Genomic DNA, 11,545 nt, shown 5'->3' on the forward strand with positions numbered 1-11,545 from the left:
ACATGTCAGCTCCTTTTAATTTGTGAGCTTAATTCTCATTCATACACATAAACATATATATGTATATACATTACAAGATCTACATATAAGTACTGAGGAGATGAATATGTTATCTGTGTCGTGTCTGGTAGATACCAAATGTATGGAGGAAGAATTGTCTTTTATGATCTGACATCAGAATCTTTGCAGTGAAAGCTCAGCACCAGATGATCTGTTTTTAGCAAGACTAACAATGACAACAGAGGTGTGAAGCTCACAGAGTATTGCCTCAACTGCGTTCACACATGTAAGGTTTAGCTAACCAGTTTTCCTATCGACTGATCTTGAGTTTCCAGCATGTCAATATCCTGTCGACTCCCAGTATGTTGAGATGCAGCATCTATTTCACACACAGAGACAGCATCTATTTCATACACAGAGATGCAGCATTTATTACATGCACAGAGACACAGCATCTATTTCACACACAGAGTGAGTGAGTAAGTGAGTTTAGTTTTACGCCACACTCATTAATATTCCAGTTATATGGCGGCGGTCTGTAAAATAATCGAGTCTGGACCAGACAATCCAGTGATCAACAGCATGAGCATCGATATGCGCAATTGGGAACCGATGACATTTGTGTCAACCAAGTCAGCAAGTCTGACCACCTGATCCAGTTAGTCGCCTCTTACGACAAGCATAGTCGCCTTTTATGGCAAACATGGGGTGCCTATTCTACCCCGGGACCTTCACGGGCCTCACACACAGAGACACATCATCTATTCACACACAGGAACACAGCATCTATTTCACACACAGAGACGCAGCATCTATTTCACACATACGCAGCATCTATTTCACACATACAGACGCAGCATCTGTTCAACACACATACGCAGCATCTATTTCACACACAGAGATGCAGCATGTATTTCACACACAGACGCAGCATCAATTTCACACATACAGACCTAGCATCTATTTCACACACAGAGACGCAGCATCTATTTCACACATACGCAGCATCAATTTCACACATACAGACGCAGCATCAATTTCACACACGGACGCAGCATCTATTTCACACACACATACGCAGCATCTATTTCACACACAGACGCAGCATCTCTTTCACACACATAGAGATAGCATCTATTTCACACATACAGACGCAACATCTATTTCACACATACAGAATGAGTGAAGTGACGCAGGAACATGAAGATTGTCTGAAGTAATAGTACACAAATACAACAGTGTTTATGGCTGCAAAGATACTTAAGCATGCTTGGTGGAGGAGCATAAAGCAAAGGGTAAATGAGAAGCTCTGTGTGAACGTGAACCAGTACCATTTTATAGTCAACATTCGAAGTGCGTTTTAAGCATATCATTAAAACACGTCTAAATAACTGCAAGTGCAGTTTTGCTTTCTTCACTTACGCATGCTTATAGCCTCTTTTGGTGGTTTTAAAGAGCCATAAATCGAATCCATGTGACAGGTAACAGAATGTGACAGTGTATGGTGTTAAACATGGAGAGAATGTCGGAAGCACAACGTCAAAATGCTACTGGCTGCTTGGAAGCAGTAGCGACACATGAAGAAGATGTCAAGAACTTTGCTGTTTCCAGACAAACCATTCCCATTTTCACTATTCCACGTCTTATTGCTTCTATGTGTTACCGTTGTGAAGCTGTTTCACAGTACTGACCACTTCCTCCTGAAACGTGTGAACCGTGGACTTTTTGAAAAACCATCAATCTTGACCTTGTGATCGATTTATAAGCATAAATATCTTACCTTTCATTGTACTGAAAAAAATCAGTCTGTGCATGAATAGTATTATTTACTTTAACACCGATGTAAAAGGATCTTTTTACCAGTATATATATGTATAATATCATAAATATTCCATTCACAACGTGTTACATCCTCGATATATCCAGGGTATATGTTCCAATAAACCTCCACTATAGTCCCAGTGGAGTTTTATCGGAACGTATACCCTGGAGATATAGAGGATGAACGTGTTATGAATCTTATGAAAACACGCCAATTTCGTGCATGCGTTTTTCATAACTGGGTTCCTGGCATGTCGGGTAAGATCATTGAAACCTGCAATAAATATGTCCGTGTTTTGCTCTGCATGTGGGTGATATGAAATCTGACTAGAAATTGTTCTGCAATTGTTCATCACGCTTCTGTCCAGAGAGGAGTCTAGGTGGCACTGGAATGCTGGAAGTTGAACTGTTGAACTGACACGACAGACAGATAACCTTGACGACAGACGTCCATCTAGTCGACCAAGGACCACAGCTCATGCACAAGGTCGTTTCATCAGAACGATCGTGTGCTGGAACATGTTCAAAGTACCTCTCAGAGTGGAGATAAACCTACCCATAACCAGCTACAGGTGTTAGAAAGTTCGACATTTCGTTATTGTCTGCACAGATGGACCCGCACGATTTACGCACGATCACGTTACTGAAAGACCGTTGCATGGTTACAGGATGTTGAATGCATAAGTGTTGATCTTTGTCTTCATGTGTCTCACCTCATTCACAGAATAAGAGGCAGATTCCAGGCTACTAGTACTGTACAGGACAGACCTCGGTATAGAAGACAAAGAAAAACATCAAGGGCAGATGACTGATATGTTGTGCTCCAAGCCCTTCGAACCTGATTCACAACTGCCACCGCCCAGTTGCCACAAGCAACATGGGAAATCTGCCTTCCACAAGCACTAGGCTGTTGTGTTTGGTTTTTCGAATCAAATGTGGTATTGATGTTTCAGCACCCGCGTTTCGCTGTTTTTGACAATGTTTCATTTCACTCAAACTAAAAAAAATATTGAATAATACTGAATCAGTTGCTTCAGCGCACGTTCCAACATGTCCTTTAACGTGCCCATTTAGCACAAAAAACACTGCAATTACTTTAGAGAATAAATGGCCTAGCCAAGTGAGTTTATACATCAAATTTTAGGGTGTTCCTATACTTTTTTGTTTGTAGTATATATAAAATATAAATAATTGTGACCCCTTTATTAACTTAATATCCTCTAACCTTTTTAATTAGTATACTACGCTGTCAACGTTGAATGCGTTGGTATTGGCTACTTCATCAGATCTGGTGCAAGACCAGTAGTAATATCGTGAAGATCGGGGGCATCACAAATGGTGTAAACACGGGCTTATGTGAACTTAAGACAAGACAGACATACAATAATACAAAATACTACATATTGTGTTTATTTACGCTGTCAATCGATATCACAATAATAATGCAGAGAACGCGCAGACAGCATAGCCTCCCCGTTCATGTCATTTTTCCACCCCCTTACATAGACATTATGAGAGCTAAAACTGGTTGAAAAATAAATCAACTCTTGGCATATATGTGAGACATCCTGTATTGCTAGATATTACAGTAACAGATTTCAGCCGGACAAAATCCCCCCAAGCAATTCTGTTCGCACCATCTATTCATATGATTTGTGTCAATCCAGCTTCTACAATCCTGCCTGATAAACTCCTCCCCTGGACAAGTGCAGACACACAGGTTAAAGGGACAAAGTCCCATCATGCACTGCGTGGCGCAGTACCGGTCAAAGTTCTGCATGTTCGCCCATACCCCTTTGCCTCTGCAGATGGATCGTCCCGTAGCACACATAGGTCCTGGGATACCTTCCAGTTCACGTGGAAGCACCTGTTGGCCCCACATTGGGTAGTTAATGTTCCCGGACTGGGTGTTGAAGGTTGATGATCTTGGACCATGGGTCATCATGTTGAAATTCGCAGGTCCGCCGTTCATCGCAGAGGCTTGCATGGCCATCATCCTCTGCTGATTCACCATCATGCGCTGTGGTTGGGACTGGCCCTGCGTTTGGATTTGTGCTGGAGCCCGAGTTTGAGCATTTACTTGTGCTTGCAGCCGTTTCTGGACATGTACTTGTAACATGGCCTGCGCTTGAGCTCGAGCTTGAGCTTGTGTCATTCCTGGTGGAACTATGACCTGGTCGTTCACCACTGCTATTTGATAAGGGTGGAACGTGTATGGGACATTGGACGTTTGTGATGACATTGAAGCAAGGTAGTCCTGATGTGTCATCCAAGGTTGATTGGGATCCACTATTGTGTTGGACGGCACGAACCTAGGGTTATTGTTAGTTTTTACTCCAGAATCACTTTTTGGCGATGATGTCGTAGCCGAGGCATTGCCATCTGGAACATTGACTGTTGGATGTGCCTGTTGTTGAGGTTGCGACTCTGTGGGGACATCAGCAGCATATAGACCCAGGGTTAATGAAGGATCAGGTGTAGTAGCTAGGTACTCCCCGGGTGGCGCGTTGGGAGTCATGTCGTTTGTGATGTAGTAGAGTTCTGTCGGGTAGTAGGTTGTAACATATGGGACAAAGTTTGAGCCGAATGTGGAAATGTGAGGCATATCTTGAATGATATAACCTTGAGTTATAGGGACTGCAGGTGGTATTTGAGTTGTTGTTGTTGTCGTTGTTGTTGTTGTTAGCGGTGGTATTTCAGTTGTTGGTATTTCAGTAGTTGTTGGTTGTGTTTCAGCTGTTGTTTTCGGTCTTTCAGTTTTTGTGGTCGTCACAGTCGTAAGGGTGGTGGTAGTTCCTTTTGTACTTGAAGTAAAAAATGTACCAGTTGAAGTTGACAAATCCGTTGTTGAAATCTGTGTAGTTGTTGTAGTTGGTGAAGTAGTCGTAGTTGTAATTATCGTAGTAGTTGTTGTCATTGTTGTAGTGGAAACAGTAGTTGTCGGATAGGTAGTTGTTGGTATTTCTGTAGAAGGAAGTTTTGGTTCTTCTTTGCGCATTATTGGCCTTGGAAGGTCGACGGGCACTTGCTTTTGTATTGCACTGTTTTGATTTGTTCTGGAAAGAGTGGATATAGGGGATGGTTGTTTGTTGAAGAATCTTGAGGGATTTGATTGACTTGATATGAGGACGGATGGTGTTTTATCCCTGGAATTGTACATTCTGTAAGGATAGCTGCCAAATCGGCTTGGAAAACTTTTCCCCGTGAAGGAGTTTACGTGTTTGGTAGGGTTTCCGGTCAGAGACTGTAGGGAGACCTTCATGAACTGTGAGGTGCCTTCATTTGCTTGGACATGCCCGAAACTATTGGGCACACTGCTGTGGGTATCGGTATTTTTTTCCAGTAACGAAGTAAAACTGACCCCCCTGGAAAGATTCGGATCCTCCTGTTGAGCTGTGACTTGTGCATCTCTCACGCCAACGTCTGGCTCGGCCGGTTTCTGGAAGAATAGATCTGACGATGAGATGATCAGTGGTTGTGGCGGGGGAGGGGTGTCTGCCAAATACGTTATCAATGGCCCCTTGTCTGGGGGAAGAGTAACAGTGGGCTGCTTCTCAGGCTCGAACCTCGACACCTTCTTTCTCGAGGGCATTCCGATGTTCATATTGTTGTAAGCTTCTGCAGTGATTTCTACAGGTGCTGGCGCCCCCAGTCGCCCATTTGATTGACGTGAAAAGTCCTTGACCTCATTCGTTTTAACATCTTGACTTCCAGGCACAATAGGTTGTAAGGTTGACGGGGTGGCAACTGTAGGTGGCGGAACGGTTTGCTGAATAACCCCAGGCTTGTTCATCTCAAACACGGGGTAGTCGTATCCTATAGCAACGTCAGCACAGTTGTGCCATTGCTCCTGTTTACCACACCCCATACACTCACGGCCGTCCTTGATGCCCATATGCTGACCTGAAACATGTTCATATAGGAGCCTTTGTACACCACTTTTATATTAAAATGTGTTTCTGAACCGGTAATACTGATAAATAGGTAAAACAACATTTCCTTGCTTGATGTCAATTATTTTGGACCAAAGCCAAAAAAAAACATAGGAGGGCTATCGTGATGTCATTGTTTCAAGACAGGCCATCGTCAGGTAGATGCTTCGAGGTGGCACACCGTGACGTAGATGAATCAACGAGGGATTTGCAGACTGACAACCATAAAGTGAATGTGTGGAGATGGGCAACCGTAAAGTGCATGTGTGGAGATGGGCAACCGTAAGGTGCATGTGTGGAAATGGGCAACCGTAAGGTGCATGTGCGGGGACCAGCAACCGTAAAGTACATGTGGGGAGACTGGGAACCGTAAAGTGCATGTGTAGAGATGGACAAACGTAAAGAGCATGTGTGGAGATGGGCAACCGTAAAGTGCATGTGTGGAGATGGGCAACCGTAAAGAGCATGTGTGGAGATGGGCAACCGTAAAGTGCATGTGTGGAAATGGGCAACCGTAAGGTGCATGTGCGGGGACCAGCAACCGTAAAGTACGTGTGGGGAGACTGGGAACCGTAAAGTGCATGTGTAGAGATGGACAAACGTAAAGAGCAAGTGTGGAGATGGGCAACCGTAAAGTGCATGTGTGGAGATGGGCAACCGTAAAGAGCATGTGTGGAGATGGGCAACCGTAAAGTGCATGTGTGGAAATGGGCAACCGTAAGGTGCATGTGCGGGGACCAGCAACCGTAAAGTACATGTGGGGAGACTGGGAACCGTAAAGTGCATGTGTAGAGATGGACAAACGTAAAGAGCATGTGTGGACAAGGGCAACCGTAAAGTGCATGTGTGGAGATGGGCAACCGTAAAGAGCATGTGTGGAGATGGACAAACGTAAAATGCATGTGTGGAGATTGGCAACCGTAAGGTGCATGTGCGGGGACCAGCAACCGTAAAGTACATGTGGGGAGACTGGGAACCGTAAAGAGCATGTGCAGAGATGGACACACGTAAAGCGCATGTGTGGAGATGGGCAACTGTAAAGTGCATGTGTGGAGATGGGCAACCGTAAAGGACATGTGTGGAGAAGGGCAACCGTAAAGTGCATGTATGGAGATGGGCAATCATAACGTGCATGTGTGGAGATGGGCAACTGTAAAGAGCATGTGTGGAGAAGGGCAACCGTAAAGTGCATGTATGGAGATGGGCAACCATAACGTGCATGTGTGGAGATGGGCAACCATAAAGTACATGTGGGGAGATGGGCAACCGTAAAGGACATGTGGGGAGATGGGCAACCGTAAAGGACATGTGGGGAGACTGGGAACTGTAAAGTGCATGTGTAGAGATGGACAAACGTAAAGAGCATGTGTAGAGATGGGCAACCGTAAAGTGCATGTGTGGAGATGGGCAACCGTAAAGTGCATGTGTGGATATGGGCAACCGTAAAGTGCATGTGTAGAGATGGGCAACCGAAAAGTGCATGTGTAGAGATGGACAAACGTAAAGTGCATGTGTGGAGATGGGCAACTGTAAAGTGCATGTGTGGAAATGGGCAACCGTAAGGTGCATGTGCGGGGACCAGCAAACGTAAAGTACATGTGGGGAGACTGGGAACCGTAAAGAGCATGTGCAGAGATGGACACACGTAAAGAGCATGTGTTGAGATGGACAACTGTAAAGTACATGTGTGGAGATGGGCAACCGTAAAGTGCATGTGTAGAGATGGGCAACCGTAAAATGCATGTGTGGAGATAGGCAACCGTAAAGTGCATGTGCGGGGACCAGCAACCGTAAAGTACAAGTGGGGAGACTGGGAACCGTAAAGAGCATGTGCAGAGATGGACACACGTAAAGAGCATGTGTGGAGATGGGCAACCGTAAAGTGCATGTGTGGAGATGGGCAACCGTAAAGAGCATGTGTGGAGATGGGCAACCGTAAAGTGCATGTGTGGAGATGGGCAACCGTAAAGAGCATGTGTAGAGATGGACAAACGTAAAAAGCATGTGTGGAGATGGGCAACCGTAAAGTGCATGTGTGGAGATGGGCAACCGTAAAGAGCATGTGTAGAGATGGGCAACCGAAAAGTGCATGTGTAGAGATGGACAAACGTAAAGTGCATGTGTGGAGATGGGCAACTGTAAAGTGTATGTCTTGAGACTAAGAAGTGCTTGCGTGGAGATGGGCAACCGCAAAGTCGATATGCGGAGACAAGGAAATCGAAACATGGAGGCAGTGGAAACATGTCGAGAGGGATAAAAATGAACCGTGTTATAACGAATGAATGTCCCAAGAAGAGCGCGTCGACGACACTGTCTTTCCCTGAATCAATCGACTTCACCGATGGACAATACATGCTCCTATGGTCATCGCCAATGGGGTACTGGACATGCAATAGCTAGGACCAACTACTAGAACCGGCGTAACAGTGCGGGAGATATGAAACAAAAAAAGGGTCACATTAAACTCAGATCTTTATTTAAAATTCTCCCTCTCAGCCACAAAAAGTATCTATCTGAATACATTTAACGAGATTCCTCTGACCCTACTTATGACTTAAGTGAACACGTACGCTACGAATATGTATCAGTCCCCTCCGTTCGAAAATTAGGACCGGGTAGAGGCGCGAGGCTGTGGGTGCTCTTTCGTTGGTGTTTTTTTTGTGTTTACAGATGAACGCAGGAGCCAAAACACAACCGATCCCCTCTTTTCAGAATTTCAAATTGTCACTAATGGTGAACGACTGTCCGGTCTACGTCAACAAAAGTAGTTTGAGTTAATGTCCCTGTTTTCTAAACACCACATCATTAAATTGGGAATGAACGTACTTTTTAACTTTACCTTTTGTAATTAAGTATTTAGCGTTTTCATTCATCCTTGTCTTAACATACCAACTATCAGGATCATATCATCATATCTTGTCATAGCAGTCATGTGTATGCTTTTCCAAACAGATATATATGTTGATTTTGTCACCGTCAAACCACCCACAAGTAGCGTTATATCAGTGACAATAGTGAGTCTCAGGTTGACAGGGGTTCCCCCTTGTACATAAAGGTTGCGAGCCAGGTCACACAAACATGTCATTAATGTGTCACAGTCCGACAGATTTATGAGGATCTCTAAAAGCCAGAACTACATCGCCTTATTGTGGATTTCTAGACTGGCTGCTAGAAATGTGAAATATTGGTTCATCGTTACTGGACTACTACTACTACTACTACTACTACTACTACTACTACTACTACTACTACTACTGCTGCTGCTGCTGCTGCTGCTGCTGCTGCTGCTGCTGCTGCTGCTGCTACTGCTACTACTACGACTGCTATTACTGCTGCTACTACTACTACTGCTACTGCTACTGCTACTACTACTACTACTGCTGCTGCTACTGCTACTGCTACTACTACTACTGCTGCTGCTGCTACTACTGCTGCTGCTACTACTACTACTACTGCTACTACTACTACTGCTGCTGCTGCTGCTGCTACTACTACTACTGCTACTACTACTACTGCTGCTGCTACTACTACTACTACTGCTACTACTACTACTACTACTGCCGCCGCCGCTGCTGCTGCTGCTACTACTACTACTACTACTGCCGCCGCCGCTGCTGCTACTACTACTACTACTACGAGGACGACGACGACGATAACGACGACGACGACGGTGACGACGACTACTACTACAGTCCGTTTGAGTCAGAAACGGAACGATGAATTGCAAATTTTATCATTGTGCAAAAGTGCCACATAAATAAAAAGTGTACACTGATGATAGTACACAATGATAAACATTTACTATTTATATTTATGTGGCAATTTTGTACAATGATAAAGTTTACAAATTCATCGGTCACTCAAACGGACGATGCTACCATGACAACCACATCGGCTGAAGGTGTTGTGCTATTTTGTGATAATTTCTGTTTAAAGAAAAAACTTTCTCTCTTTTATCGAGGTTTTTAGGACAATATTCTGCCTTATATGAGTTATCGAAATATTGCAATAAATTTTCATTTCAAATTCATTCATTTTTCATTCAAATATCGTATTTTATAGCCAGGTGAGTGAGTGAGTAAGTAGGGTTTAGCGCCACTTGGAACAATAACTCTCTTATTTTGATCCATATCGACAGAGAGTGGGGGAAAGCACCAAGGATTAGTGCCAGAGTGTATCACGGTTCGACCCCACGACCAGCCGACCCAGCCATACTCCAAGGATCCTGTACAACTAGGGAATTGCGTTGTTCTAGGTAGCTGGGCATACTGGCTGACATCATCAACATCGATATACGTAATGACATGCTTTACCCAAGTCAGCAAGTCTGATCACATGAGGTTGATCGTCGCCAGCGACAAGCACTGATGCTGAAGACAAGTTCTTACCCGGAAGTTCACGGGTTACTCACAGAGAGAACTACTGGCTTGTAAAATCCCGGGCTAGGTACTTTAGACGCTTTCAAGAACCCGATGTAGAGTGTTATCTAACATTAGCCATCGTTACTATTTTATTCATAGAAGTGAAATCATGTTAAATTTAGCTTCCTCAGAAGTTTTTGTTTAACCATGGTTGGTGCAAAGCTGACTGACCCTTTCGATAATGAATACGATTACAGGTACAGTTTATGAATCTGGCTGTTTCAAAACCTTCGAATCTGCTTCATAATGTTCAAACACCATGCCCACACAACATGTCCACACAAGTACTAACCTCCAACCCACCTCCACTGCAAGACACACTGGGTACAGGTTAGGTTGTCTGGAAGCTGGCCAGTCAGGTTGACCATCACAAACGCCCCTTGTAGAGTGAGGGGGTACCTGATCCCCGACCCCTCCACGACAAGAGGGTGTTCGTCCAGACACGACTGGTTCACAGCCAGCCTGGGGTTATTCCATGGGCAGATCCGGAACTCGAAGTACCCCTTGTGGTTGGAGGTGATGTCAAGGACGAGGGGTATTTTTTGCCCCGTGCGGTACTGTCTGGTGATGGTTCCCGTGGCATAGATGCCGTTAGGTTCATTTCTTCTCGGCCCCTGCCAAGGATCGCCACACACGCCACATTTGCCATCTTGGAAGTGATGTTGATTCTGTGATCATACAACAGAACTGATTTAGTCATTAGTTTCGTTCATATGTGCTGTCAAGACATGGAATGCATGCATTTATTACATCAGAACCAAACCTTAATATTTCGATAAAGGTGAATGCCAATGGAAATCTTACTTATATACACACTCTATCCTGATTCTTTGATAATCTCTAATTTTCTTCAAGGGGCATGCAAGAGACCTTGTCGTTCCATATCACGCATGCGCAGTGTCACAACACTATGACTCAAGTTTATGTGCCCTGTTGTGACACGACATCCATTTGCATATCAGAAGGTCATGAACTCAAAGTCACGATAACCAACTTTTGTCCAACTTTACACGTCATATATAAGTATAGGCGTCATTCCAAACAAAACAAAACTGGACTTCTATTCTGAATAGGTTTCAGTTTTGAACTCACCTCAAAGCCGCCACAATTAAGCCCATTGTCGTCATAATTCTTAGGAGTGTTGAATCCAAACCGCCACATACTTGATCTCATGGGGGGTTCGATCATCCTTCCGTGGCTCGCCACCTCCACAGGAAGAAATAATACAAGAGTCACGAAAACCACGAGCCCCCATAATCCTAAACAGTTTCCTTCCATATTAAACCAAAGGAGGTTCATCTAGCGCTGACAGGTGATTTTCGCCTACCGGGGGTGTACGGTTTCCCGTGGGAAGAGCCGTGACACTTTGAT

The 11,545-nt window shown here is 44.4% G+C and overlaps 1 protein-coding gene across 1 annotated transcript; it reads right to left on the reverse strand.

The window, feature by feature from the left end:
- Positions 1–3,215: 3,215 nt before the first annotated feature.
- LOC137276865 (mucin-5B-like) lies at positions 3,216–11,512 on the reverse strand. Its single transcript, XM_067808511.1, has 3 exons — positions 11,267–11,512; positions 10,467–10,842; positions 3,216–5,724 (listed from the first exon to the last, which is right to left on the reverse strand). Exons 1-3 carry the CDS (start codon positions 11,471–11,473, stop codon positions 3,398–3,400), a joined length of 2,910 nt encoding a protein of 969 aa, XP_067664612.1. The 5' UTR covers positions 11,474–11,512; the 3' UTR covers positions 3,216–3,397.
- Positions 11,513–11,545: the final 33 nt, after the last annotated feature.

Source organism: Haliotis asinina, chromosome 3 (genome assembly GCF_037392515.1).
Source record: "Haliotis asinina isolate JCU_RB_2024 chromosome 3, JCU_Hal_asi_v2, whole genome shotgun sequence".
NCBI classification, from domain to species: Eukaryota; Metazoa; Mollusca; class Gastropoda; order Lepetellida; family Haliotidae; genus Haliotis; species Haliotis asinina.

Excerpts from the sequence above, each read along its gene's own strand:
- LOC137276865 (XM_067808511.1), bottom strand. The coding sequence starts at position 11,473 with ATGAACCTCCTTTGGTTTAATATGGAAGGAAACTGTTTAGGATTATGG. Across the intron at positions 10,843-11,266 it reads TTAATTGTGGCGGCTTTGAG|AATCAACATCACTTCCAAGA; the intron begins GTGAGTTCAAAA and ends GTATGATCACAG. Across the intron at positions 5,725-10,466 it reads GCAGTGGAGGTGGGTTGGAG|GTCAGCATATGGGCATCAAG; the intron begins GTTAGTACTTGT and ends AACATGTTTCAG.